The sequence below is a fragment of the Aptenodytes forsteri genome, unplaced genomic scaffold (assembly GCF_000699145.1).
Source record: "Aptenodytes forsteri isolate BGI_AS27 unplaced genomic scaffold, ASM69914v1 Scaffold88, whole genome shotgun sequence".
Classification (NCBI taxonomy): Eukaryota; Metazoa; Chordata; class Aves; order Sphenisciformes; family Spheniscidae; genus Aptenodytes; species Aptenodytes forsteri.
The window spans coordinates 542307-570142 of record NW_008795948.1 but is presented as its reverse complement, the minus strand read 5'-3'; the positions used below and the strand labels follow the sequence as shown (position 1 = coordinate 570142).

Below are 27836 nucleotides of genomic sequence, written 5' to 3'. Positions count from 1 at the left end.
TTATGAACTCTTATAACACTGATCAGGAGCTAGATTTATTCTTCTAACATTCAGCTCTGTCGCAAAGGTTCTTGCCTTTTGATAGAAGAAGAGAGACATTTCCCGATCCACAAGGAAGTTATGGTAGATGATTGCAAGTCTTGTGTAAATCTTCAGTTGAGCTTTTTTATTGCCCAGGTCCATGGCAGCAGCAAGTGCCAAATGATAATAGCCTGCTGCATCAAAGGGATCCTGAAATAAGAGACACAAATACAGTACCCTCTATAGTACAGCCAGTGTAAGAGGACATCCAAACTCAGTTTATTAGGTATCAAATGAGAATAATATAGATTCTGAACTTCAGTAGGTTTTCCCACTTTATTATTTACATTCTAAATACATAAAAACAGAATGTGGTAAAACCTGATTACATTACTCAATGTAATGATTTTCTGCAGCAGTTTTTGGTATTTCTTACCTTAAGGTCATAGAATATAATGTCTCCTAAGATCAAGTACACCTTGACATAATACAGGGTTTCCTCCTCAAACTCCAGAGGAGAGGAACAGAGGGACAAGGCCTTTAAATAAAAGTGTTCGGCTAGTTCACAGTGACCCAAATGATGATGGATGGCAGCCAACCGATGGTAAGCTATTCGTTCATTTAGCTGATTTCCTAATGAGATAACATATGAGTCAGGATAAAACCAAAGAGACAAAGTAGTCAAATTGTCTCAAACCAGAATACATCTATGCTATTTTTTGTTTTACTTCTCTATGGTATTTGCTGATCTTTTATTGAATAAAACTAATTTTGCTCAAGAGATACATGGCCAACACCTGCCCTTTAAGAAAAATCTCAGAATTCCTGAATTCCCCAGTGTAGGATTTGACGGTGTCTGGGATTTTCTTAAGAAATAACTACATTCATATCTCTCATGTACAGATATACACACCCTGCACATACTTAAAGAATACAAATAGATTATTTTGAAAGTATAATAGCTAATGGGATTAAAGACTCCCTTGCCCCTCCCAGTACATACTTTATATCAAAAGTTATGACAAAAAGATGATTTTCAGATTGATCAAAATGACCTGTCTGTGCGTGTCTGGAGGGGTGAGAGGGTTCTTAATCAGCTGAACAGCTCTCAAAGTCAAGGAGGAGTCATTTTGGAAACTAGCCCTATCGTTTTTGACTGCTTTTTCCTAGGTCAGTTCACCAGCAAGGCTATGAGCAAATCTGAAAGAAATATATGACACTCAAAAGCCTCTTGGGGCAATATTACTCATTAGTGTTACAGCTTAGCTGTGAGAAGAACACTCAAGTTGGACTTGGAATCCCAGGTTTAATTCTGTGCTCTACCAAAGGTTTTCCATATGAGCTTGGAGTTAGAAAAGACAGCAATGAAGTTGTTCATTCTTGAATGGAAGCAAAAATAGCAATGATTATATCATTATGAAATCCTGGCAAGAAATCTAACTGAATTCAAAGGAAGAAAGCTTTTTAGAATTCTGCCTTATTTTGGAGATATCAGTAATATTCAATTGAAATTGATCTTACCTAAACTTACACTGAGCATAAGAGAAGCTCTTGCATATTCCAGACTTTCTTCATAAGCCTTCAGATTCACCAGCAACTCCACCAGTTTATTGCACAATCTGAGTTCGGTGTTTTTGTTGCCAGTCTTAACAGCAAGTGGAAGAGCCCTGTCCTGAAATGCATAAAAACAGCTTAGATCTGCTGAACTGCAAGACATGCACTGACAGGCTTCCAGTTATGTCGTGTCAAGCAATTTCTGGTTTTGTTTTGCTCTTTGCATAAGGCATATCTTACACCCAGGAGTTGCAACAGGGGAAATCTATTTACACCATGACAAAGTACTCAGCTGCAATAGATTATAAACTGTTTGCTGAGAGGATCAGCTTTTGGTTCAGCATTTATAGAACACCTACTGTGATGGAAGGGTACATAACTATCAATGCAGTAGAAAAACTGCACAAACCCTGTAGAAAGTCACTGCTTTCTCCTTTTCCCAAGTACCATTGAAAAATATGTCTCCAGCAGCTTCAAACAATTCCATTCCTAAATTTGGATCTCCTGTGTAAAGAGCAGCATCCTGAGCAACCTGAAAAGAAAACAAAGAATGGGGGGAGAGAGAGAGAGTAAGTCTTGGTTACTTCTTGATAAAAAAAAATCATAAATATTAGCAACTGAAAAAAGATCTTGTTAAGGCTTCTCATTATAAGATAGGAAAGGCTATATTTTATGAGACCATGCTCTGTCTTTTTGGTACTCTGGTTTTGAGCAGGCCAGTGGCAGATGCTGAAGAAGGAACATAAGGACCTGGGCACATAGTGTTACAGGCTCCCTTTTTCTGGCAATAGTACCCTGCTACCTTTGTCAGCACACAGCACTCTAAAAACTAAGACTGCATTTGATAGCTGCAACGTATTAATTTGAATTAATAGAAATAAATTCTAATTGCAAGTAGATATTGCTAACAGTGCAGATTTAAAAGCCTGTGAAGTGAATTCTGTAAATAAATGCAGCTCCACTATCTTGTTTTCTGAAATAAATATATGCCATGTTAGCAAAAAGGACTTCATGAGAGGCAGCATGCATCCTCCCCAAAGCAAGGAGACCAGGATACTCAGTTACTGATGGGATAAGTAGTAATGAGAAAGGGGACTTGCACATGAAGCAAGTTGAAGAATCTTGCTTTGGTTTTGCGATCTTTAGTTTTCAAGTTGCATTCAATTAATACAAGTCCAGCTCTCTACTTAAGCACAAAGGCAGCAATCCTGTTCAGCCTATTTTGGCTTCAGGCACCCAAGGACTCTATTGGATCACATTTTTGGAAGTTGTTTTACATGCAAGTTAAGACGTGATGACTTGCACAAATTACTGGCACAGTGGTCAACCTTTTAGTGGGCAGATTCTTGCTTTGAGGCTGTCCTCATGGAGAGGCACTGACTCTGCTCTAAATACCAGGTGCCATACATGCACAGTGTGGAATACACATGCATGTCCCTTGCCCACTCCTCCTCTTGGAGGAAATAAAGCAGGTGGAGAAAATCATCCCACATGCCGATTTGGCTTTTCTACCACCAGGTGACAGACTTGGGGGCTATCAGCTAAAATCATTTAGTAAAAGAAAAAGTAGTAACAGGCCAATAACACAGTCCCTTCCTGTAAGCATGTTCATTCAGTTTTCCTGATAAGGAAAACTTAATTTCAAAAGTGTAACTTAACTGAGAAGAAAAAAAAATCATTAAAGTAGTCCCACATATTGTGTCTGAGTACACTTTAAACATGAATGTGTTTCCTATGTTTTCCTGCTGCTTTGTAGAATTTTTTTCAAAACATCTTAACAGATGTGTGATTATTTTATTTAGAGATCATGTTTTGGTACCACTCACACCAGCCATGACTCAGATCTTACTATATCAGGTTCCATATACATTCTGCACTACAAGGCAGCACTGTCCCTTACAACGGGAGAAGTATTTTTAACTCCTTTACAAAAGCAAGAAACTAATTCCCCAAATACTTCGGTGAATGGCTAGAAGCCATATAGACAGAGTCAGATCTGGGCTGCAGTGCAGCTCTGAGAAAGACTCCAGATCATCCCGTTTCAGCAGCCACAAGGGCTAGATCCCCTTCAGGTCATCTTTCAGTCTGTGTTAGCACAGAAGTAGAAGCAGCAGCAGGTCCCAGCTGGTTGCGGGGGGTCCGAGGTGTGTGAGCCACACGCCTCCTGTCTCACTGTTGCAAAGGCAGCACCAGCTCCAGCTGGCTCCGTGCCATGCTATGCACAGCCACAGAAGGAAAGCTTTAGATGCTACAAGGGCTAGATCCCCTTCAGGTCATCTTTCAGTCTGTGTTAGCACAGAAGTAGAAGCAGCAGCAGGTCCCAGCTGGTTGCGGGGGGTCCGAGGTGTGTGAGCCACACGCCTCCTGTCTCACTGTTGCAAAGGCAGCACCAGCTCCAGCTGGCTCCGTGCCATGCTATGCACAGCCACAGAAGGAAAGCTTTAGATGCTTTGGAAATGTTTCCTGAAAGCTACTCTCTGAATGGCTAGAAGCCATATAGACAGAGTCAGATCTGGGCTGCAGTGCAGCTCTGAGAAAGACTCCAGATCATCCCGTTTCAGCAGCCACAAGGGCTAGATCCCCTTCAGGTCATCTTTCAGTCTGTGTTAGCACAGAAGTAGAAGCAGCAGCAGGTCCCAGCTGGTTGCGGGGGGTCCGAGGTGTGTGAGCCACACGCCTCCTGTCTCACTGTTGCAAAGGCAGCACCAGCTCCAGCTGGCTCCGTGCCATGCTATGCACAGCCACAGAAGGAAAGCTTTAGATGCTTTGGAAATGTTTCCTGAAAAAGCTACTCTGTTTTCCTGGGGATCTGGCCCACAAGCCAGCATGCAAAGATTATTATTATCTGTTATCCACCAGCATGTAGCATGCATACATGGTTTGATAGCTGTGGTGCTGTAGAGCTGCTAGATGACAAAGAAATACACAGAATTTACAATAGAGCAGGCACTAAGAAAGGTCACTGCCCAAAGTCTTTCCAGAGTCAAGCAACAGATTAAAATGGAGCACCACCGGAAAATGCTGAGACTTTCAGTTGTTAAGCATTACATAAATAGTGTTACTATACATTCAGAACATCAGTTAGCAAAATCTCTGGGATCATTATATCGAATTACTTACTCTCTTACCATGCCACCTGCACCATGTTGACAACATGTGCATGCCTGTAAGTGTTGACAACATACCTGAATATAAAGATCCACAAGCTCATTCTGCCTCAGAACATAATATATCTTTCCTGCCCGTAGCCAAGCATGTGCTTCTTTCTCTTTTCTCTGGAGATCTATAAATATTCCAAGGCTTCTTTTGGTATATTCCAGAGCTGACCTGTAAGCCCTGAAACAGCAGAAAACTGCTAATCACGGAGAGATTCTTCAGAATTGGGAATGTTTTTCTTCATAATGAAAAAAGCTTATGTTAATGTAAAAACCAATGTTTCCTCTATTCAATGCACAATTGTAATTTCTCAGCTATATTCCATTAGTAACTAGCAAATTTGGGCTTCTTCCTCTTTTTTTTGTTCAATCTATGTTTCCTGTTAGATTGTTATCACATTATATTATTTCAGGATAGTTTATTTTAAATGTGTCCTTCCCCTACACCTCAGGCTAGTGACAGATCCTCATCTTTAGCTCTTTATCATTTATCGTTATCCTTAATGATTGTCATTTATGGCTTTTTCCTACAAACCTCAGAAAGAAGTTGTGTCTGTAAATATTTTTTTCTAAATACCACCTACGCCTCAGACTTACTTAAGCACAATTCAAATTAATCAGCATTTGTAGAAAATCTTGGAGGGGGGCGGACAAGACATGATCAGTTCTAGAAGCACCTAAGTTATCAGATCACTGGGCAGTGCAATTTTAGGTGTAAGGGCACTGTGCTCTCAGAAGAGTGGTCATACTTTTCATTAGGAAGACCTGTCAGATTGACTGAGCTTACGGTGCTTTATACCAGACATAGAAGCCCCAGATTTACTTATTAAATCCTTCTCTATCTGCCTTGTGATACTCCCATCTCCTTGACCTGGTACATTTTCCTCCAAGCACAAGACACAAACATATAAAAATAAAGGTTCACTGTAACTGCACAGTTCATGTTACATAGTGCATCTTTAGAACAGCCTACTTAGCCCTCCAAAAAGATCCAAAACAAATCTAAAAGTAATATGTTCCCTAGTATTTCATGCTATCAAGACTTCAGTTCTGTCTCATCGGGGGGGAGGAGGGGGGTAAAAAAAAGTTTTTACCACTTCTTGGTTCTTACAGAAATTGAAGAGACCTGTCACTCCTTTTATACTCGTGAGAGGAAGTAAAGATCCACTGAACAAGCCTGACATTTCAGTCGTCTTTGCTAACAAGCTGCTAACATGAGGAAAGGCAAGGTAGTTAAAGTAGTCCAACTCAGCCCAATTACTGAATGCCACTTCCATCCCTCCTTCAGAGCTTTTGCTTTTACAGCAGACCAATCCATAACAGCAGCTGGAACAGGTCAGGCTGTGTCCCCTGGCGTGGCCACAGTAATTTACAATGGAGGTGGTGACACCAAGGACATCGCTGGTTTTGTTACTTCATCACAGACACATCCTTGTTACTTGGGACTGTTAACTCAAAGAATACTGTGATACCATGGTCTAATATCATATTGAGTACGTGCTATTAGCCAGTAGTCTAAGGTTACACAACCAACATTATTCAGGAGCCAGGCTTCTAGGCGAGGAGCCGGGAGTTGGACTCGATCCTTATGGGTCCCTTCCAACTTGAGATATTCTATGATTCTATGATAAATTCCATGCACTACATGCACACAAAGCAGCAGTTTCTCCAGCTACTGAAATCCTTCTGCAAATTCCAGGTAGTTTGAAATCTTAACCAAGTCCTTTGTCTTCAGCCTCTCCAAAGGACTTTCACCAACTATCTCATTAAACAGCAACGAACAAAGCAAAATAAATTAGGTGACATATTGGGAAAGTTAAATGCCTGGACTGCAGCCACTTAAAGCTAAAATAAGCATCTACTCTTTCCACAACTGAGGCTATTTTTTCCATCCTTACTGAGGCATGCTTGAAAATACCTGAATCTAAAGTGACTCCCTGAAGTGAGATACAGTAAGAAAAATCAGACAAAGCTGCCTTAAAAAGCACTTTAAAAATTGGCTAGAGAAACCTCTAAGTTTCCCCAGCACCTGTTAGTTACTATAAATTGACTTGTGCAGTCTGTTTTTTCAATAAAGCAAAGCAAAAAATCGGTATTCTGAAAATAAGAGCAGTATAGAAATTGCTGGAGACTGACACTATGCAGCTTTGCACACAGGCTTTGTGCTTATATAAGTTTTGAAAAAAGCATTTCCACAAAAAACCACTTATATAGAGACAATTTGTTATCTGACCTGTTTGGAATATGTCATTTGGTTTCTAATGGAAAAATTGTCTTGTAAAAACCTATCATGGCAAACAAGTCACTTGCCAGCAATAATCCTAGAACTTGCATCACATATAGATCTAGAGTTGCATAACATACAATACTTTTTAAACGTATTTACATAGATTTTTAAAATAATGTGGCTCTTGAAGTGGTGCTAATCCCTACTGAACATTTTGTCTCCCTTGAGAGATGATAGTTACTTAAAAAAAAACAAGAGAAGCCTGAAGTAGCACTGGGCCCTTCAATTCTAATAAAGTGTATTGGCAAAGCAGAGTGAAAAAGTCAGTCATATTCAGCTGTTGCAAAAACTGAGATCTTTAGCATGACAGAAGTTACAGTCAGAATAAAAGCAAAGCCATTCAGCATGTCTTACCTTTCTGTTCCTAAAGACAAATAGAGCTGACTAATGGTTTCCAAAATTTGTCCCTCCAGAACTTTGTTGGACATCTTTCTAGCTAAAGATAGTTGATATTCATTGTAGATGACACACTGAGCCTCATTGGGAACAACTGTACTATAGAACTGACACAGCAGTTTAATTGCTTGTAGTTGACCTAGGAGAATAGATTGGAAATACTAACATGAATCTCTATTTTAAAATGAAAGTTAAATTAGTTTTAAAGTAATTCATTCTTACTGTTTCACAAATTCCACACAGTCTGCTGATTCCACTGCCAGTTTCTTCACCCCCAAAGTTAACAAAGAGGTTACTTCAAACTTGATCTCCAAAATAAAATCATAAAAAAGTCACCTTACCTGTATAAGCTGCCTTAATCATGGTAGCAAGAATAAGTAAATAAAGCATGGGTCTTCTAAATACAACTATTCTATGCAAAAGTAATCCAGGTTACCAATTGTTTGCATACCTTTAAACTCAAGTCTGGTGCTGTTTGTACCACCAATGATATAACTATTGTAAATACTATTGAACACAGAAATCTCTAGACTTTTTACTGATTAAGTTTAGGTTTTTTCTTAACATTTCATTTTCTCTATCATTTCTGACAAACCTAAGTACCACCAGAAGAGCAAGCCAACATGTATTTATTTCTCCACCATTATGGGACAGCAAAGATTTCAATCACTTTGACAGCTATCACATAACTGGACATAAAGTGTTGTTTAAGGAACAACTATAACATACCTATATAACAAACACTCCCAAACAGGGTACATTTTGTAACTTCAAGAGAAAAAGATGTACTTACTTTCCAGGTGACTTGTCTCCATTGCAAGTAAAAAAGCCCATTCATAATAAAACCTTCCTTTTTCTCTTTGAGTTCCACCAACATAGTAACATCCCAACTGAAGGAGGACTTGGATAAAGTCTTGGCCGCAGTCCATACTTGGAAGTTTGGAGAACAGCTTCACTGCCCTGATATAATAATGTTCTGCCAGCTTGCTGGCTGCTGCATGCAGGCAGAGTGCCCCAAAATTAGCCAGGGCTACAGCTTGGTTATGGGTCATATCGGTCTCTTCTGAAAGACACAGTGCTTTGTAGTATCCCTCAGCAGCTTCTTTGGTATTCTTTGTTCTTTTCAAAGCAATAGCTAGCATATTATAAGCAATGCCTAGCTGTTGAGGATTGCTCCATGAAGAGTCCACAACAGCATTTAAAATGGCTAAAGCCACATCATATTGCCTGTAAAGAATGTATAACCAAGCAAGTGAAACCAAATTGTTAATAGTTTCCTCTGGCTTAGCAGAAACAGAGTCCAGTGCTTTCATCATGTAAAGAATGGCTTTTCCATACCGTTTGTGGTGGCTGTACAGTTTTGCTAAGCTAAGATAGATAGTGCTGCATAGTTCTTGCTGCTCATTAGTGAACACAGAAGAAAGTGCTTGTATGAGGTAAGGTGCAATTTGGGATGGGAGTATTTGTCCGAGTTTTCTCAGGCTACAGAGCTTGGGAGCATTTTTGATGACTAAATCAATCCTTTTCAAAGAATCCATTAAAGTACTGGAGCTCTGGGAAGAGGTGACCTTTATGCAACTTAATACAATGTGCGGCAAACACTTTTCATTGTAGGACTCTGCTAGTTTGAAATAACAGTTGTTTGATAAGTTGTTTTGTAAACCCAAGTCATTAAGCAACAGTTGAAACCTTTCCAAGAATGGTAGTGCCTCTTCATGCTGTTTGCGTGCACTGTAATGTTTTGCCAGGAGAAAACATGCCCTTGCCTCTGCATGTTTGTTCTGGCTCAAAACTGTCCTCTTCAGAGCATACTTTAGAATATCTGACTCCAGGTCGGCACTGCAAATGTAGTTGGGAATTCCCATGAGAAGAGATGCAGCCTTGTCAAAAACATGAGCGCATTTTTCTTTGTTCTTCTGTGTCAAGTAGATGACTGTTAGATTTGTATAAAGAGCTATGACAAAGTACAAATCACTAAACCCTCCAGCTACTGCTCCCAACGCTTCCTCAAAATACACCCGAGCTTGGGAAAACTTCAGCTTTTTAACACTAAGCCTGCCTAAGAGAAAGCATAGCCTTGCTAGTGCCCAGGACATACCTGCTTTCTTTGCTGTTTCCCTTGCTAATCTAAAAAAGCTAACCAGTTCTTCTTCTTCTGAAAACCCATAAAACATGCTATTGATAAATGGATAAGAGAAATCATACAGGTTTTTGAAGTTTCTCTCATACTCTTTCCTATTTAAGAAGAGTAACAATGACTCAAACATGTCAGATGCTTGAACATCATCTTGACATATGTGGAAGCAAGGTCCTTTAGATGGAGGAAAGTTTTCCATATTTGGAGAGCTAGCAGAATCTTTTCGTTCAGTAGTTGGCTCTTCTGCCTGAGTGGCCTCCAAATTCTTGAAGTTCTTCAGGAATTTTTCTATCTTACCATTCTTGCTAGTGGATACTGTGCTAGAATGTGAACATGGATTTTCTGAAATTCAAAAATAAATTACAGATCACAACTTCACGTGTGCATACACACAAAGATCTTTGATAGACCAACAAAAATTTATCAGTAGAAGATGCCATTAGGAAAACATTATGTAAACATACTGCACTTTCTTAACAGTATGTCTAGGAGACAAGCCAAAGGTGGGGAAAGAGAGAGATCAAGAAGAATCAGGGAAGAACGCGTGTGGGAGACTGGAGGAGTGGGGATAAACGGGACTTGCCATATGTAAGCAGGTTGCTGATCAGTATGCTTGCCTAGCCAGGCCCTGTGCCTGATCCAACACTAATCCAACTGAAGTCCAACATTAATTCAACATTGACTGTGTTTGTGTCTGAGTGTATACTCAAAAAGTATACTCTTGAGCATATATTCTCTGTTCTCTCTGTGTGTATATGAGCAAGAGCGATCTGCCAATGAATGGCAATGCAGACTAGCTGGTAAGCAGGAGAAGACCAGAATCTGGAAAGCCCCAAGGTCTGCACTGGAGGCTGGATAAAGGGCCCAAGGTCAGGGCATGGATACTGGATGGACTTAAGGTAACTGTGAATTTGAGCATGCATGTGAGTTGAGTAAGGGTATGCCTATGGCCTGAAAGAAAGCTAAGGCAGGTTAGCCGGGGGGGGGGGGGGGGCGGGCAGCGGGAAGTATGACTGAGCTATCTGAGTTGAAGTCTGACGTGCACGCTGTGAGGGTGCCTGCAAAGGTCCTGCTCTCCTGTCCACATTATCGCTGTGTGGCCAGCCATGCCTGTGTAATGTGTAATAAGATTTCTTCTTGCAATCAAATACAAACTCTGATTCTCTGCTGGAACAGATTAAGTTTCTCAAAATTACCAAGTTTGTGGTGATTGATGTGGTCATTGATCTAAATTCTCCTAGTACTGACATTGTTGAATATCTTACAAATATAAGACAGACTGCGATTTCTTTAGTCCTCCCACTGTTATCCAGCCAAGGTAATAGGGACAGGGACTAGGGATGTAGTCTGCAGTCATAGTCAGTGTAAAGCTTACAGCTGCATATCAACAGGAGCTTACTGAAGTTCCAGATTTAGAGCTCAGTTTCCTTAGAATCTCATTTCTGAAACTGTTCAGCAGAATCATAAATATAAAAATTGATATTTAGAAAAATGTAGTACAATACAAGTAATGATAGTGACAGCTTAGCAACTAAATGCCAAAGGGAAATAATTCTGCATCCTCATCAAAATAACTCCTTTGGGAAATATAATTATGGGATGAAGTTTTCTAGCAGATGGAAAATCTGCTGGAATTCAAAGTCAGCACTTGCCAGGTGCCCCATAAACAGTATTTTGCCCTGTTAAACAACATGGGGGGGTTGGGGGGTGGTGCATGTGTGTGTCACAGCAGTAAAAATAAGTCATACAGTTTGCAGTTGGATAGCAAGGTCCAAGAAAGACATCTGATATCAGTGAAAACCCGAAAAGTCTTACAGCAAAACCTAGTGAGAAGGGGTTACAGCACAACCTAGGAAAGCAAAACAATGAGAAAAGTTAGAATGTGAAGAGACATTAGAAAGAAAAGCTGGCAAAGATACCAAAAATACCAGAAGTCACATTAATTTTATGTAAAAATTGTATGCATATGAAGTATTACCACATTTGTGAGCTTTCTGAAATTCTGGTTCTTCTAATTGGTCTGTAAGAAAGAAAAGTCATGTTAGTCATGGTATCTTAGTTCTTTTTCAGTTTTAAATACCCTAAAATAAGGCTATTTTTTAGTTTGGAATTCTTTATGTCAGAAGAATTGGATGTGTCCTGGAAATTTAGAAGAGAATACGTTTCTATGTCTGGCCCAGAGCTAACAGATACTAGGGACTTACCCTGCTGCTGATACAACTCACCACTTTCTACATGGTTATCATCATGCACCTACCACTGCTCAGTAAGGTGGGGAGACATCTGCATATCGCAGTTAGCATTAAAGCCAACCTGTTCTGCATGAGGGATGCAGCAGTGATGCATTAAAATACAAGTGGGCAGCGTAGACACAATCATTCCCCACAACCCACCCCTAAAATGAGGTAACAAAAAGCCCTTAATATTACTGAAATAAGTTTTAGCATCACTCCTGGGGTTGGGGGGGGAATAATTATTTGGGGTAGTTTGTGTAGTTAAGAGTGTCAGACTTTTGTGGCCATTCCAATAGCATGCAGATGAAAAATCCCTGTATCTATCTTTTCACTTAAAAGGTCTATCTTTAAATTCTGTAAATATTTAAAACTAGATGTATAGTAGTAAAAGTTTAACATAGCACATCTGTAGAACATTTAGAATTACTATTTTGTGTAGAAGATATTTCAAGGTATTTCAGTTGTCATGCTGCTTTTCAGGATTATATTCCCTGTCTTTCATACGCTAGATGCAATATAAGTGGTACTGAGCATATGAAGGATATGTCTAAAAGCAGAGGCTCACAGAACTAGGTCTATTTAAGCAGATGGAAAGCTATTTTATTAGCCTTTAAGAATGACCTCTTACTGACTGTTTACTTCTGGATCTCCTTTCTTTAAATGCTTTCCTGACTTTGGTGGACAAATGCCACAGATGTTTACAACAGCCATAACTTAACGCTCTGAATATCTAATTGGGGAAGTGCTCATCAGTAAATACTTCTCATTAGATTGATGTAGATGGAAGGAATCAAAACCCCTTTTACTCAGATCACACAACAAAACATCAAATGAATATTGAAAAGCCTTGCTCTGGGTAACGCAAGTTATGTTGATCAATTGTGCAGTTTAAGAGAAAAAAGTGGTAAAGATGGTACTATTAGCTGGGGAAGATGTGAAAAGAAGTTGGCACTTGTAAGATTGGGGAGGATATGAGACGGGGTGAAAAATGTGCAACAGGCAAAAATAGCAGTATGTCCATTAAGCCCATGAGACTGTTCTAGTAACTAATAGCCGTCTGAGCTTTTGTTCCCTGGCTTTTCATTTGAGCGAGGAAGGTGAGATGTGGAGCCATTTTGCACATTGACATGAGTTGCATTTTGCAACTCAGATCTGACATGCCTTAGTTATTGTTCACACACACACTGATTTGCAGCATTAAACCAAAGCACCCAAGTCAAATCTACACACCAGCTCCTTTCAAACTGGAGCCTATGGGCCTGTCTCTTAGGATGCCGCTAATGGAGATAAAACTTTGTTAAGTATTTGACAAGCATATGCACCGCCACAGAACAGCCTGTGGTGGGATAAGAAATTGCTGCTCCTGTTCAGTTCAGCAAGACAATTCTATTACATTACACTAAGTCTGTAAAGGTGAAACCCCAATTAGTTTATGTAAAGCATGAGCACTTAGAGAAATAACAACTGTATCAGAGGTGATGTAGCTAAAGTTTTTTTTTCTTTGTATGAACAGATTTTGCTATTTTTCTATACCTTTGAAAGTTAAATCAAGCACAAAGAGGTGTATGTTTGCATTAGCTGTCAATAATTATTATGCCACCTTTCCTAAGATGAATGAAAAGCCAGCAGTATTTGGGTGAACATACTGCCTTTTATAATGCAGCACTCTGACACATGAAAGCTTGAAGATCTGTTCAGCTCAATAACAGTTTTTAAAACCCTGCTGTTTAATTCACTCAAAAGAAGGACAAAAGACGACTTGTAAATGCTCTGCTGGGTAAAGTCTTGCATCAGCAGGAAAGTAGCAAAGATGATATAAAGGATTTTTACATGTCATATCTATGATCAAACTGAATACCGAGATATTTCAAAGTAGGTGTAAAGGCTGGAATCTCATTGAAATAGAAAAAAACAGTTGTAACAGGGATATAGGAACTGCACATATGTCTTGTGCAGTAAAAAGGAGTAAAACTCATGCTTACCTATTCGATACACAGAGCAAACATCTGTGATGGAGGTTTGTTTCAACAAATGTATCACTTCTTCCAATTTTTTTTCTTTTGAAAAAAAAGATAGCTCTTCAGCTTCAAGAAAATCCAGGTCTTGTGGTCTAACAGAGAAAGGAGCAACTTTGAAGGTGTCTGAAAGCTCGAAGAGCTCACTGCCATCAGTCAAATTGGAGCTCGTTAGAGAAACTAATGCAATCTTCATATTATAGGTCTGTTGTGTTCAAAATTAGTATCAGTCATATTTATAAACATACAAACTGATAGTAGCTATGATTTCAGCTAACTGTTTCTGCCATATCAGAGTAAGCTTTATGTCTATCTGTGTGATGGTATAGCATTTTATAAGATAATTTATTAAAAGCACAGATCTTTAAGGACGTTATGGTATTGGTTTTTGAATATAAGCTTAAAGTTACACATCAAATGGACCTGCAAACAACATTTAAGAACTCCTTGTTTCAGCATGCAAACAGCCCAGACATTAATAGAGGCAGCCTATTTACATGGTGCCAATGCATGCTGAAATGCACACTTTTTACAGGTTTCTTTCTGCATTATGAGCAATTATTTTTAAGAGGACCCATATTTGAAATAAGTTAAGGCCTGTAACAGAGTACTAGCAAAAACAGAACTTGGATGCTTTAACATAGATCTTGAAAGACCAGTAAAAATGGAATCTTCTGCAACAGTAAGACTTCTTGGATCTTGTGATCTAAAGAATAGAGACTGAACCAGGTATAACTACAGCAACCCCTTTTCCCAGTAAGAAACTTGGGTACAGGCTGATAACATTTTTCCAGCATTTAAGCAGACTTCATATTCCAATTTCTTTGCATTTGTTTTGACTGATACACACTATGACAATTCTCATTAAAAAAACAAAACAACAATCACACCAGAAAACCGAACCCGAGTTTAACATTCAGCATTTTAAAGCTCAAGAGACTGTCTTTTTGTTTATGAGTTAAATACGTGTCACTTACTTATTCTTAGGTATGTCCAGTTTAACATGACTTGTCTTCACAAAACCTATTTGGCCAGTAAACACATGTCTTCCAAGAAACCATTCCATGCATTCAATGAAGTAGCCAAGGATCTCAATTTTGTCCCCTTCCTGGAAACTCATCTCTTCCGACACAATACTTTCATAATTCATCACAGCTAGACAGGATCCCATTGCTGTGTAATAAGGATATAAATAATATTTGCAGATAAAGTAATTTAACAATACAAATACACTTAATAGGATAGCAACTCAGCAGAAGAACATATTTAGCAAAAGACATTCCTGGAACTCCTGAGTTGCACATCCAATGTGGCAAGATTTAAAGCATCCAAACCTAATCAGTTTGGTTTGAGCAATTAGAATTGTAAACAACAGCATAAAAATCCTCATTTCCCAGCCATTAAAAAACAAAGTCTAAAGCGTTTTCAAAATTCTAGCAAATTCCATCATGAAGCAACAGAAATAAATGTTTTAAGTCCCTACTTTGCTTCTTATAAAGGGCTCTGAACTTGGGCCAGAGTAAAAACATTTGAACCAACTAGTGAAATCCCTATTGGATAAATGTGCAGTTGTATACCAGTCAATACACTATTAAAACTGACACGTATGTTAGAAAATAAGCCATATTTACTCTCTAACCTCAGACCATCTGTGTAAGTTTTATTTCTCTGGCAGTATTACATAAAGCAATATACATGTGAAAGATGCACAATCCACACATTGGTGCATTTTCTTATTTTAAAGTTTGTCATCAAATCTACAGAGGCATCCTCAACTTAATTACTCTTTACTACTTTGTGCATCTACTTAATACAGTATTTAGGAGGAAGAAGAGGAGAGATAAGCCTTTAGCGTTTAACTCAACTTAGGCAGAGATTTATGCTCTCACTAATTTTACTGCAATGTAATTTTGAAAGCTGTTTTCCCATCCTAATAAAATGGAACAAAGTTACTGAACCCTTTAGAGTCTGCCCTAACAAAAGCATAGAATAAGTTTGGGGGTTTTTTAATGCTGATGTTTGAATGGAGTTTCTTACCAACTTTCCTGATGGATTTAGATTCAGTTTGGTATGTAAAATCAATAGGATTAGAATACTCTTTAAGAAACCATCTGAAAGTAGAAAAAGAAATTGAAGTTAGTGTATAAAACACTTCACTAGATGTTGTGACAATAACAGTGGTATTTTAAATCCATTTGAAAACAGATGCACCCCTCCCACAATTATCTCAATTTCAGCACACACTTCAGAACTATGTTTTGAGTAATATTAGTAGTAAAAGAAGTGTTAACTTCAGCATGACTTTCTCAGTTAGGTTTGACTATTTCTCCCTGCCCAAGGTAAATAGAAAAATTCCAGCTTTTTAACTACTAAGAGCACCAAGAATGAACGATTTACTGGTGACTCCTGAAGTGAGTCCATTGATAAGTCCATTGATGTAATTTTGACTTTATAGCAATTATGAGCTTGGACATGCGATTAGGGACATGGTTTAGTGGGCATGGTGGTGTTGGGTTGACGGTTGGACTCGATGATCTTAGAGGTCCTTTCCAACCTCAATGATTCTATGATTCTATTCTATGATTCTATGATCTTGAAACAAACTGCATTAAGGAGGTGGATGGCTCCTGTTCTTAGTGTTGAGTAAAAACACTGCTAGCTAGCCTGTTGTCATCCACATTTCCAAGCATCCCACCTGTTACTATCCATATTTCCAAGCATCCTGAAAAATGAAAATTCTCACTTTATGTTACTCCAGAAATGTTAATAGATTTTATTTCGGCTTCAGGAAGAAAGCAATATCTAACTCACAAGATGGTAAACCATCTTTAAATGCTGCTCTGCAGGCGCCTGGATTAATTTCAATTATGTGGTATGGAAGGAAATAGAGCATTTGTTCTCAGTGTTAATGGAAGATGGATGTTCCATAACAAGCTACCATTTAGAGACACCTATGTCTAAGCAGACACGCGTACATATGAAACAGATGCATAGAGTCAGGTACCTACTGATGAAAAGGGATCAGTGGCTCTGGAGAAGCTTTAGACAGCACAGTCATGTCACCATCCACAGATCCACCTGTTACATCTTCAGTAAAAGCCCCGGCCTCAAAATAAGTGTTTATTTCATTGTCTGTAGCCATTACCTTTCTTATCAGATTGTCGGGACATAAAACAAAAAATGCCCCTAAAAAGAAAGCAATGGAACAGATGTCATTTTATGTAATGTTTTAGTGTCATACAAGCTTTAAACTGGCTTCAAGAGCATCAGTAATATTCAATTAGAGATCAAAAATCTGAGATTTCACAAGAATTTTCTTTCTGATTGTCAGATATTCATACTTTTCTGTCTAGTTTCTCTTTCAGTAGAAAAAATTGCAGAGGTGAGGTGTTCGATGACATGTAGAACCTTCTTCTGCTGCAACATTTTGCGTGTTCCTAATGCAGCAATCAACGATCCATCTAGCTCATCATTCTGTCTCATGGTGATGCTATTTAGGATAAGCGCATAAGCCTGTCAACTATCTGTAATCCCTCTCCTGTACATCTCCAGGATCTGCAATAATATTAAGCAAGTTGGAATGTATGTCCCTCCCTAATCTTTTTGGTATCCATTTATGGACCAGTTGCACATGAATTTCTCTAATCCCCCTATGATCCTACTGAACCCAATCTGTGTTTGTTCCTTTCTCTTCTCTTTCTGGTGCATTTGGAGTGAATAGATTTAAATTTCAACTTCATTAAGTATTTGAATAGGTCTTAATTTTTTATTTTAGGATTTTAAAGAAAGGTGCTTCTCTAAATTTAGCCTTAGCATGTACAGTCTTCCTTACCTTCCTGTACTAGCAGGCTTCTGTACATCAGATTTAACGATTTTTCATTTATACAGACTTCAATGCCTGTTTCTTCCTCCTCTTGAGAATAGAGCCAGAAAGATTGATCTAGGAATAAATTCTCCATACAATGATTTATAAAACCTAGGGAAAAAAAATCCAATTTGTTTTCTTTGCAGTTTATCTAGGAATAAATTCTCCATACAATGATTTATAAAACCTAGGGAAAAAAAAATCCAATTTGTTTTCTTTGCAGTTTTACAGTATTATACAAGAAAATAACCTTTCAGAAGGTCAGAGACTGGGGTAGGCATTCAGATAACTCCATTATTGCTTAACCCACAATGTATAACTAATTTTACTACATAGTATTGGCAAAATTACATCCATTGTCACATGCATTACAGCTACTTTTAATGCTTAGCTCTCACAAACTACACCTAAAAGGCATACACCTTTTCTGTGCCTAATCCTGCTGAAAAAGCAGACCATGTTCTCCCCTTATGAGGGTTCCCCATAGTTTAGCTGTATTGGAAAGGTTTGGAGTCTGAGAGAGGTAATCACTAGCAAGCTTTGAGCAACAGGTGCTTAGCACCACTTAATAACAGATGACTGGAAATAATCTCAAAAAATAATCTCTGTATAGATTTCTGTTGCCTGATTCAGCTGTGCCGATTTATGCAGATACTGTGCCTGGGTATCAAGTTCCTGGAATTTCTTTGGGACAGAGACGATGCTGCATACCAGAGTCATGTAAATCACAAGAAGGTAGTGCTCGATCTTGGAAACTGGGACTCCTTATATTAGGACTTAGGGCTTTCAAAGCAATGTGATAGTTACAGGGAGATCTGGATTGGTGTATCATAGTCAGCACGGTATAGATAGTAGATTATTACTTAAAGGGCCAACATTAATACATTAGCAAATCCTTTGTGCAAAAAGTTATGATGAAGAGGAAAGGTGGTCAGATCAGTGATTAAGGTGCTACTCTGCTATCTGGAAGACGCTGAATCAATTCCCTGTTAGCCACAGCCTTGCCTAAGAAGAAACTTCATCTTCTTGTGCTTTCTCTGCAAAATTGGATTGAAACAGTATTTTTTCTAGTTCTCTAAGAAGCATTTTAAAATACAAAATAGTAAGTAAATAGCAAACATGAAATTAAAAATAAAATTCATTATTTTAAATTGGTCTGATGGAAACAGGCAAATTCAATAGTAATGCACACAAGCTCTCCATACACAGAAGAGGAAAAAAAATCAGGTGAACAAAATGGAGACAAAGATCTGATTCAAATGCTATTCTTCAGAAAAGACCCGTGAAGTTACACGATACTAAAAGTGGAACTCAAATCAATGGCATCATATTGTTACAAAAGGCATGCTCAGATTTAGAAACAGAACTGAAGCATGCAAAGCATATGAAGCAATCTTTGTTTTACTTGATATTTCCTCTGAAGCCTTACCAACTCTGTCCGGTTTGCTCACTACTATTCGGGAAAGATGTGGAACAACTAGAAGAGTCCAGTGGGAAGCATGACCAGAAGTCTAGAAAATACAGTCTGTGAAGAAGGATTATAGGAATTAGGGTTGATTTTCCTAGTGAAAACAATACTGAGTGGAAGCGCGGGTTAGAAGTCTCCAAATAGGTATTAGCATGATGCAAAGAAAGAGGAGTAACCTCAGCATGTCTACAGTGAGCAGAAAAAGCTGTAAAAGCATTTAAGTTGCAGCACAGGTTAGACTTTAGGACAAACACACCTGGTTTGGAATAGACTGCTTAGAAAGAAGATATGATCTGATTCTGGAGTATCTAACTTAGACATCTACCAGGAACAATAGCCGTTATCTGCTCTGGGACAAAGGCAGGTTCTCTTGGAGGTTGGAGGGTCTCTCCAGCTCTATCACTAGTACCCAGTTCAGGAACATTACTGCTATTAGGAGTTAATAACAAAGAATCTCAAAATCCTGTTTAACAAGTTCCCAGTCAATCAGAAATTGCGTGCAGAGGAATAAAAAAGCATATTGAACTGCTGTATGGTGAAACAGCTTTACCCAGTGAGTGGTAGGTGAGTAGTAGGTTAGAAACTTCCATATTTCTTCAAAAGTTTTAAATGTCACCACTATTAGATCTTGATCACTATGAATAGACAGCAGTCTGGCGGAGAGCTCCTAAAAAAAATCAAAGACAATATTTTAATTACAATTATACTAGACTTGAGCACAATTTCTCACTAGGTAATATACATAGCATTTTAGCATAAGTGTTAAGAAGGATAAAAAAATCAATCAGGATTTTACCTATATGAGATATCTGTTCTTTAACACATAGCTACAACATACAGTGAGCCAAGTTTTAATCTGATTTTTTTCTTACCAGTTGTACCAACAGTTCCAGTGAGGTTAATTTACAGAGGAATTAAGACCTCAGGAATGACCACACTGAGTGAGACTAAAGGCCTGTCTGGTTCAGACATGTCTATGTATAGTGGCTGGGGTTTTCTTTTTAGAGTGTGAAAGCCAGGCAAGCATCTAGTGGTACTTTCCAAGAATACCCTCCTAGCACAGAGCAATTTACAGCTTGGGAACTGCCTTTGCCAGACGTGTGGGCATTAATATTAAATAGTGGAAAGGGTTTCTTTGTTTGTTGTATTGGGTTGGTTTTTTTAACTTAAAATTTCTCTAGGTCACTAGAACCCACTGCAAATTTTTAGGATCCACAACATCCTGCTCAGATGTAGGTTAGCCTCAGAGCTCTGTACACATATAAAAACACCTCCTTTGATGCATCTTTGAACCTGCTACCTGGTAGCTTCAGTCTTGTTCCAGAGAAGACATTGAATAGTCATTCCCTAGTTCACTCTTTCCATGGTTAAGACAATTAAATATACTGGAGTTTGGTTTTTGTTTTTTTTATAAGATGCAGTGAGAGCCTTTTCTCCTCATTTGTACTGGTTTGTGTTGCTAGAGTAGCATTAAATTGTGCATTTAACAAAGATGAGCAATGATCATTGTAAATTATAATGATGGATTTTATAAGGAATTTCAGAAATGCTAGAAGGGAGAACTACATAAACCTTCAAATAAGTGAAAGAAATGTATATTTTGATGGATTCTAGCCAAAGAGCAGTAATATACAGTCTGGTTGCACTTCAGTTAGTAGCTTAAGAAGAGGGCCATCTAATGATGCTGGCTACTGTCTTTCAGGGAAATACAAAGAATTGTGGCAATTTTGAGACAAGTATCTGAATCAGTATCTCAGAGAGTAAATCAGATGCAAAGCTAACAAGTATAATGTTACTGTATCATTTCCCAGTACTGTACCCTTTCTCCCATCACATCAAAATTGAAATGCATCTTCAAACAATTTAAGGACTGATTAAGACACTGATTCTGACTCCGAGGAAAAAAAAAATTGTCCCTCAAACATTTTCTGTAATCTGAGCAAGATGGAGCTGATCCACTGTTTTTTTTACTGTTATGTCACTATTTTAAAAGATCTCTGAATTAATTCTGTTTAACTTCCATATTTTCAGTTCACACAACATGAACAGATTAAAATAGTAATTCCTTTTTGAAAACAAAAGTCCAACTTAAGCCTCTTCAACAGGCATACCTCATCACTGCTTTGATCTTCTGCATGCCCCTTTCTACACTAGATTAAATATTAACATGAGCCTGAAATCTATTAATAAATTGCCAACACATGCTAAAGTATCTCAGCCTTAAGGGCTTTATGCACTGCTGAGTATCAAAACAACATTCTAAGGAAACTTATCATTATGAATCTTGCCTCCTTCAAAATCCTTTCCCCAGTCTGTTTCTAATAAGGCCACAAATCTAGTCTATTTGTACGCTGTTTTCCTTCTCCTCCTGATCCCTTCTCCCTTTCTCCATCTTCCCCTAAACAAAAGCCAGAGCAGAGCAGCAGGAGTACAGACTGTTTTCACAGCCACAAAATCAGCAGGCTGGTGATGAAGAGTTCACAAATGAAAGGAAAATCATGTAGAAACACATGCATCTGAGACAGTCATAAAGCCATAATTAATTAAGATTTCAGCGTTTGGCCTGCTAGTGAAGGAGGCTGGAACTCATGGCTCAGACGAAAGAGGAACACCAGAGGTCAAATGGTATCATCCTGCTTTTTCATCAAGAAGAAACTTTAAACTGTATTTGTAGCAAACCTCATTAGTTGTAGAGGATGGGTTTCCTATATACAAACAAAAGACAGTAATAAAAATATGCCAACCCTCTTGTGTGCTATTTAAAGCTATGGCCATCTAGCCCTAGGAAATCCAATATTTATGCTCTTCTCCTTCAGACTTCCTCTTTGGCTTAGCAGTGGGCTTCCTGGGTAACCTGCATGCCAAATGACTCCAAGTGGCTGGAAACTGAAGTGAAGAGTCAATATGAGGGCAAATTAAAAATCAGAAACCCTTGATTTACATCAATGGAAATCATAACAGAACTATTTACAATTAAGCCCTTCAATACCTTATTTAGCTGTGTTTATTTTATATCAATTTGTGTTCCAGCCTTTTTCAATGGTTCAATATTTCTAATGTTTCTAGATGGTTTTGGGCCATGGGAAACTCTGGTCACTCAAATTCAAGCATACAGCATGTAGATAGAAATGGGACCCAAATATCTCACAGATTATTTCAGTAGCACAGAGTGTATCCTCTGAATAAATAAATCAATTCCCAAGCAACCGACTTACACTGAAAACTGCCATCACCTCCCTGCTGTCATTTTCCAGAAGACGGAGCTGTCCTCTGAGCTGTCTTTGGAGTCTGGGATCAGGACATCCACTCTTTCGTCTAACCATTGTTAACTTCAAGGAGATATCTGGAGAAGGATATCCATTTACAGTGCTGCAAGTTTTGTGAATCGGCTTTGGAGAACCAGAAAATGCCTCAAAATCATAGAATCCACATTAAGAACTACTTTTTCAGCTTCAGAGACAGACACACTGAAAATTGACCTACTGCATGCTTCTTTTTAATTTTTATTATCCAGTAGAGATAGTAGCCTAGCATGAAACACAAGATATTTTCAGTTGCATAATAAAGGTTACAGCTATACAAAGGAGAGTGATGTGAAAGTCTGTAGAAATTTTGGGAGACAACTGACACACTTGGGGATGGAGAAGAGAGAAGAGGAAAAAAGCAAGCAGATTGGTAATTTGTCAAATTAGACAGCTCTACAGGCATCGAGAACATGCCCAGATTTCCAAATATCCCATGCATATTTTAAAAGTCGAGGCAAACAGATACTGGAGTCGCGAAAAAAAATAGATAGTTCAGCATGTTACAACTCTTTATGCTAATCTTAAATTCATGGTTATCTGACATGTCAGCCCCACTACTTCAGAAGGCTTCTATAAATTGAATATTGAAAAAGCTGTTTCTCAACTAAGCTGGTTGAGCAGTACCAACCAAGATGAATGGTCCAACTAAAGCTCACTTACATGATTTCCCCAGCACATCTGAAAGAAGCTAGATACCTGTTCTCAGATCTTGACATCTGTTTATGAGAAGCTTTTACTACAGCTAAGGGTACAGTTTCAGCTAGCTTCTCACAGATAAAGAGGATCTTTGATAAAGCTGCTTTCATTCTGCATGTCTGTTAATTTAACTCAATAACAGTAAATCATATTCATAAGTTTTCAGATACCCAGATGGGCACATAAGCCAATAATACCCACTCAGGAAGAATTCCAATTGCAAGTGTGTAAATAGGTCACGCTTCCAGCAATAAATGGGATTGTTGTACATCCTAAAATATTCCAGCTCTGAGTTTCACCTTTTAATCAGGTAAAATAGATATTTTACACATTCTAGTCTAATACGCTGCATCTTAATCTGTTTTCAGAGGGCTTCCTATGTATGTCTCCAGGAGTTTTATTGTGACTTGCACCTAAATTACTCATTACTTTAAGGCCAAGAAGGGTCACTCAGAAATATAAAGCGGTGTTACTGAATTACAAGACCTCTCTATTCAAGCTGTGGTCATATAGTCAATTGTTAGTTCAAAGAACACAAACTAGAGTCTTTGAATGTTACTTGGATCACTGTTAGGTAAGAGTATTGTTGACCTTTTCATTCTACCTGAAGCCGTAAAAGATACTGGCACAAGCGAAGACTATTATTTAAAGATTTAAAATTTTGTTTACATAATCAAATTGACTTCAAGTTAAATTGTGTTTCTACAGTTACATATTTAAGTATCATATAAAGTTAATATTACTGAAATAATAATTACATTGAATTAGAACAACTGAAATATGGCTACTTCTGCCAAAAGAACTATTAATAATGTCTTATGGAAATGAAACGTAGTCCAAAAACCCATTGCACCTATGGTAGTCTTCCTGCTGCTTCTGTTGAGCTCTGATCCATACCCTCAGTTACGAACCACCCAAATTCTGTACGGAGTTAGACAAACAGGTACATAAGCATAAATAATTTAACTACAAATAACCATGTGTCTGAGGGGGACTGTCTACCACTGATGTGATTTGTCAGGTCAAGCCAGAAAGCAGAGTGCATCCCAGTGTTGTTTTTTTGATGGTTATTTCTCTACCTCCACAAGCGAGAGAAGGGAAGTGTGACTAGACCCTCAACGCACAGAGCAGGCCATGAGCCCTCCGGAAGGGAAGCCTGCCGTACCTACTTACTGAGGAACTGCACTCAGTTCCAACTTCATTGAAAATACAGCATTAAAAAAATAAGTTAAGACTTGGAAAGGCCACAAACTTAAAAAATAAGACTTTTATGTATGGGTTTCAATTCTTCAAATAAGCAATGAACTTTATTTGCTTTTCTTTTTTTATTAGCCATTACAATATAATCCACAAATTGTTTCTGGCTTTTATAGGAGTTAATAAGTTATTTCTCTTTTCTTTTTCTCTTTTTCTCTCTTTTTCTTTTTCTCTTTTGGAGAAAAGGAGGCTGAGGGGAGACCTCATTGCTCTCTACAACTACCTGAAAGGAGGTTGTAGCGAGGTGGGTGTCGGTCTCTTCTCCCAAGTAAGAAGCGATAGGATGAGAGGAAATGGCCTCAAGTTGTGCCAGGGGAGGTTTAGATTGGATATTGGGAAAAATTTCTTTACTGAAAGAGTGGTGAAACATTGGAACAGGCTGCCCAGGGAAGTGGTGGAGTCCCCATCCCTGGAGGTATTTAAAAGACGCGTAGATGAGGCGCTTAGGGACATGGTTTAGTGGGCATGGTGGTGTTGGGTCGACAGTTGGACTCAATGATCTTAGAGGTCTTTTCCAACCTCAATGATTCTATGATTCTATGAGATTTGTTGAGAATTTACGTAGAAGTTGGACACTTCACAGGTACCATGAAGTATGTTATAAAGTTACAGGAGTGACGACTGCAAATGTTGTTGACGTAGTGGTCTCAATTAAAAAAGTAAGCAATGAGAAAAGCATTATATTTACAAGATATGATGGAAGAAAATGTCTTACCAGTTGGAAAGTTCTCTGCTTGCCTGGGAAGGGTCCTTAAACTGACATTCGCGCATTTTTTACTTTGAGAACACTCTATTATGGTAAATGAAAGGAATTGTTAAGTGCATTTTCTAAGTCCATATAAATCACACTGGGAAAAAAAACAAACAAAACACCCCACACTTTCAAAGCATTTGATACATTGCATAATTACTAAAAGAAAATAACTATATTTTTTCCCCTTCCTGCTATATAATTCCCAAAACCCATCAAAAGTATCTGAAGATCATTTCTCTCCTGCTGGGGAGGAAGTTAAATCTTGATTTCATTGTTTTGATGTGAAGCTTCAAGATGATGGAGAATTTGTGGAAAGACAGCCTCTCAGGAAACTGAAGTCCCATTTGGGAGGGAGCAAGGGTCAGACTTCATTTTCTCTTCCCTTGCACCTATACTAAAAAGTGGCCTCCACTGAAGCTTCAGTGGTATAAACTGGCAGTGATATGAGTGCCTTGTACCAATTCATACATGGAAAGAAATAATCCTTCTCTTTGTTTGTTACAAGCTTAATCCTTGGGAGGGGGTAACGTAAAGACAAGTAATTCAAAGTTTTAGAAAAATAACACAAAATAAGTATATTTTGTGTTAATAATAATCTGCTTTTTTTTGTTTTCAGCCCATATTTCTTCCAGTCCTTTTGGAAATGACACATTTTCATGCTGAAGAAACACCCACTCCAACTAATTCCATTTTCTCAGGGTTCCCTTGGCAAAAATCAGTGAAGATAAGGCTTGATATTTCTAAGAATAAAAGTGGGAGAAATAGATCTTTAATTTTTAAAAGACGATTTCTGAGGCAATTTTCATGTGTCCTAAGGCATTTTCCTCTGCAACTCTGCTTTTAAGAAAAAACTTGTAATATAGTAGAACATGGTAATTTCTAAGTCTTCTGCAGATGATGCAGATGCATCTTCCCTTGAGTGCATCTGTTGATGTTACATGAGCAAAGTCATGCAAATAAGCAAGGATACATAAACAGAACTTTCCTACTTCAGAAAAGAGTCAGTAAGCAGTAAAAACATTGTCTTTAAGGCCAATTATTAGCATATACTAGAATTAGAAATTTCAGTTCCCAAGCACTTTGGTTTTTGTTGGGTGTTTGACAGGGGTGTTAGGGGGGTTTTTTTATTTGATTTTTTTAATCTGGACTCAACAATATTTGTTTTTTAAATAGAAATTTGATAGTAAGCTCACTGCAGTGTAGACTGACTGTATTTAAGGAACACTCTAATTTAAGTTCCCCACAATTTCTGGGATCATACTTAGTTGTAGTTCTGCTTTTTCTTGTTTTAGTCAGAAGTACGAATAGAGCAATCCTCAAACCTTTGTCAACATGTTATCAATCGCTTTGATCATCATTTAACAGTTGATAAGGACAATTAGTTAGCATATGTTTTGGGTATGTGAACTTGCCGTTACTATTATTTTGATATTACCAGTTATGGTATTTCCTTGAAAGGTATTTATCAAGACAGGAATATCAAGTGGGTAATAATTTATTTAAAAGCTAAACCTAATTTTATGACTTTTAGGAGAAAGCAAAAACTATGAGCAAGTATTTTATTAATCATGGGAGTTTAATTACAAATAATAGTTTGCTATTAAATTTGAGCAAAAGCGTAAGAGTTACTATAAATACCTTTTAAACATTGAGACTTTAAAGTGCTATAATTAGATTCAAAATTTGACATGAACTTCACATCCCATTCTTAATTAATAGGATGACTTGATACTTCTTGGCAAGCTGAAGAGAAACTTTATACTGCCCTGGGATGCTTGTACCCGTATTCTTTGATGTCAGCAGAGTTGCAGTTGTGAACAGAAAGACATTGTCTAAGCCATAGGACATATAATTTAAAATGAAATAGTTTTTCCATGATTGCTTGAAGTATTTTCACATTCAGAAAGCTCTCGGGCCTCCTATAAAGTAAGAGTCTGGCCACTGGTTTTGAGACAGAGCCACCTATGCCACTCCACCCTTCCACCCAAAAAGTGTTTCCGACCTGCATGTTTTTACTGCATGAAGCATGTTTTCATTTGCAGAAAAATATAGTATTATGTATTTTGATGAAAAACAGAAATCTAAGAATTTTATTAAAACAGAAACATGCAGTCTAACTCATCTTTGCTTCTGAATCTTAGAGCTTATAGCAAAAAGTGCTAGACAAAGAACTTATACTTCAGTATTCTGGCTTTTGGGTTATGATCATTTTAATCTCAGCTTATCTTAACTAATAGATAATCCATTTGCCTGCCCAAAGTGAATTTCAGTATAGATGGTTTAACAGTTCAATCTATGCAGCATTGCCATAGAGGTAATATAGTTATTTGTCTTGTTGCATTTAACAGTTGTAGATGCATTTAAAAAAAAAACCACTCAGCTGAAAAATACATGACAGTTCTCTGCTTGTGCACAGCAAGCAATGTTTAAAGAACACTAATTTAAATGCAAAGAAAAGTCAAGAGCAGAGTGACCAGGATATATTGATCGAGGTCTTACCCATTTGTTCCTGCGACGTGTCCATCCTGACTCCATCCCTGACAGCGCTGATGGCCTCCCCACGTTTCCAGTCAGGCCTGCACCTTCCCTGCTCCATTTCTCTCCTCTCCAAGTTCGGGTTTTGCTCTCCCTCTAGACTAGGGATGATGGCATTAGCGCTGCTGCTAATGCCTGCCACTGCCGAACTCTCCAT

General features: G+C 38.1%; 1 protein-coding gene across 1 annotated transcript; it reads right to left on the bottom strand.

Moving 5' to 3' along the window:
• SH3TC1 (SH3 domain and tetratricopeptide repeats 1) lies at positions 1 to 27836 on the bottom strand. Its single transcript, XM_009285428.1, has 17 exons — positions 27644 to 27836; positions 25106 to 25180; positions 22348 to 22475; positions 19702 to 19799; positions 17632 to 17783; positions 16808 to 16985; positions 15837 to 15910; positions 14777 to 14972; positions 13767 to 13894; positions 11529 to 11570; positions 8207 to 9892; positions 7372 to 7552; positions 4761 to 4911; positions 1985 to 2107; positions 1543 to 1693; positions 458 to 654; positions 1 to 231 (listed from the first exon to the last, which is right to left on the bottom strand). Exons 1-17 carry the CDS (start codon positions 27834 to 27836, stop codon positions 1 to 3), a joined length of 3984 nt encoding a protein of 1327 aa, XP_009283703.1.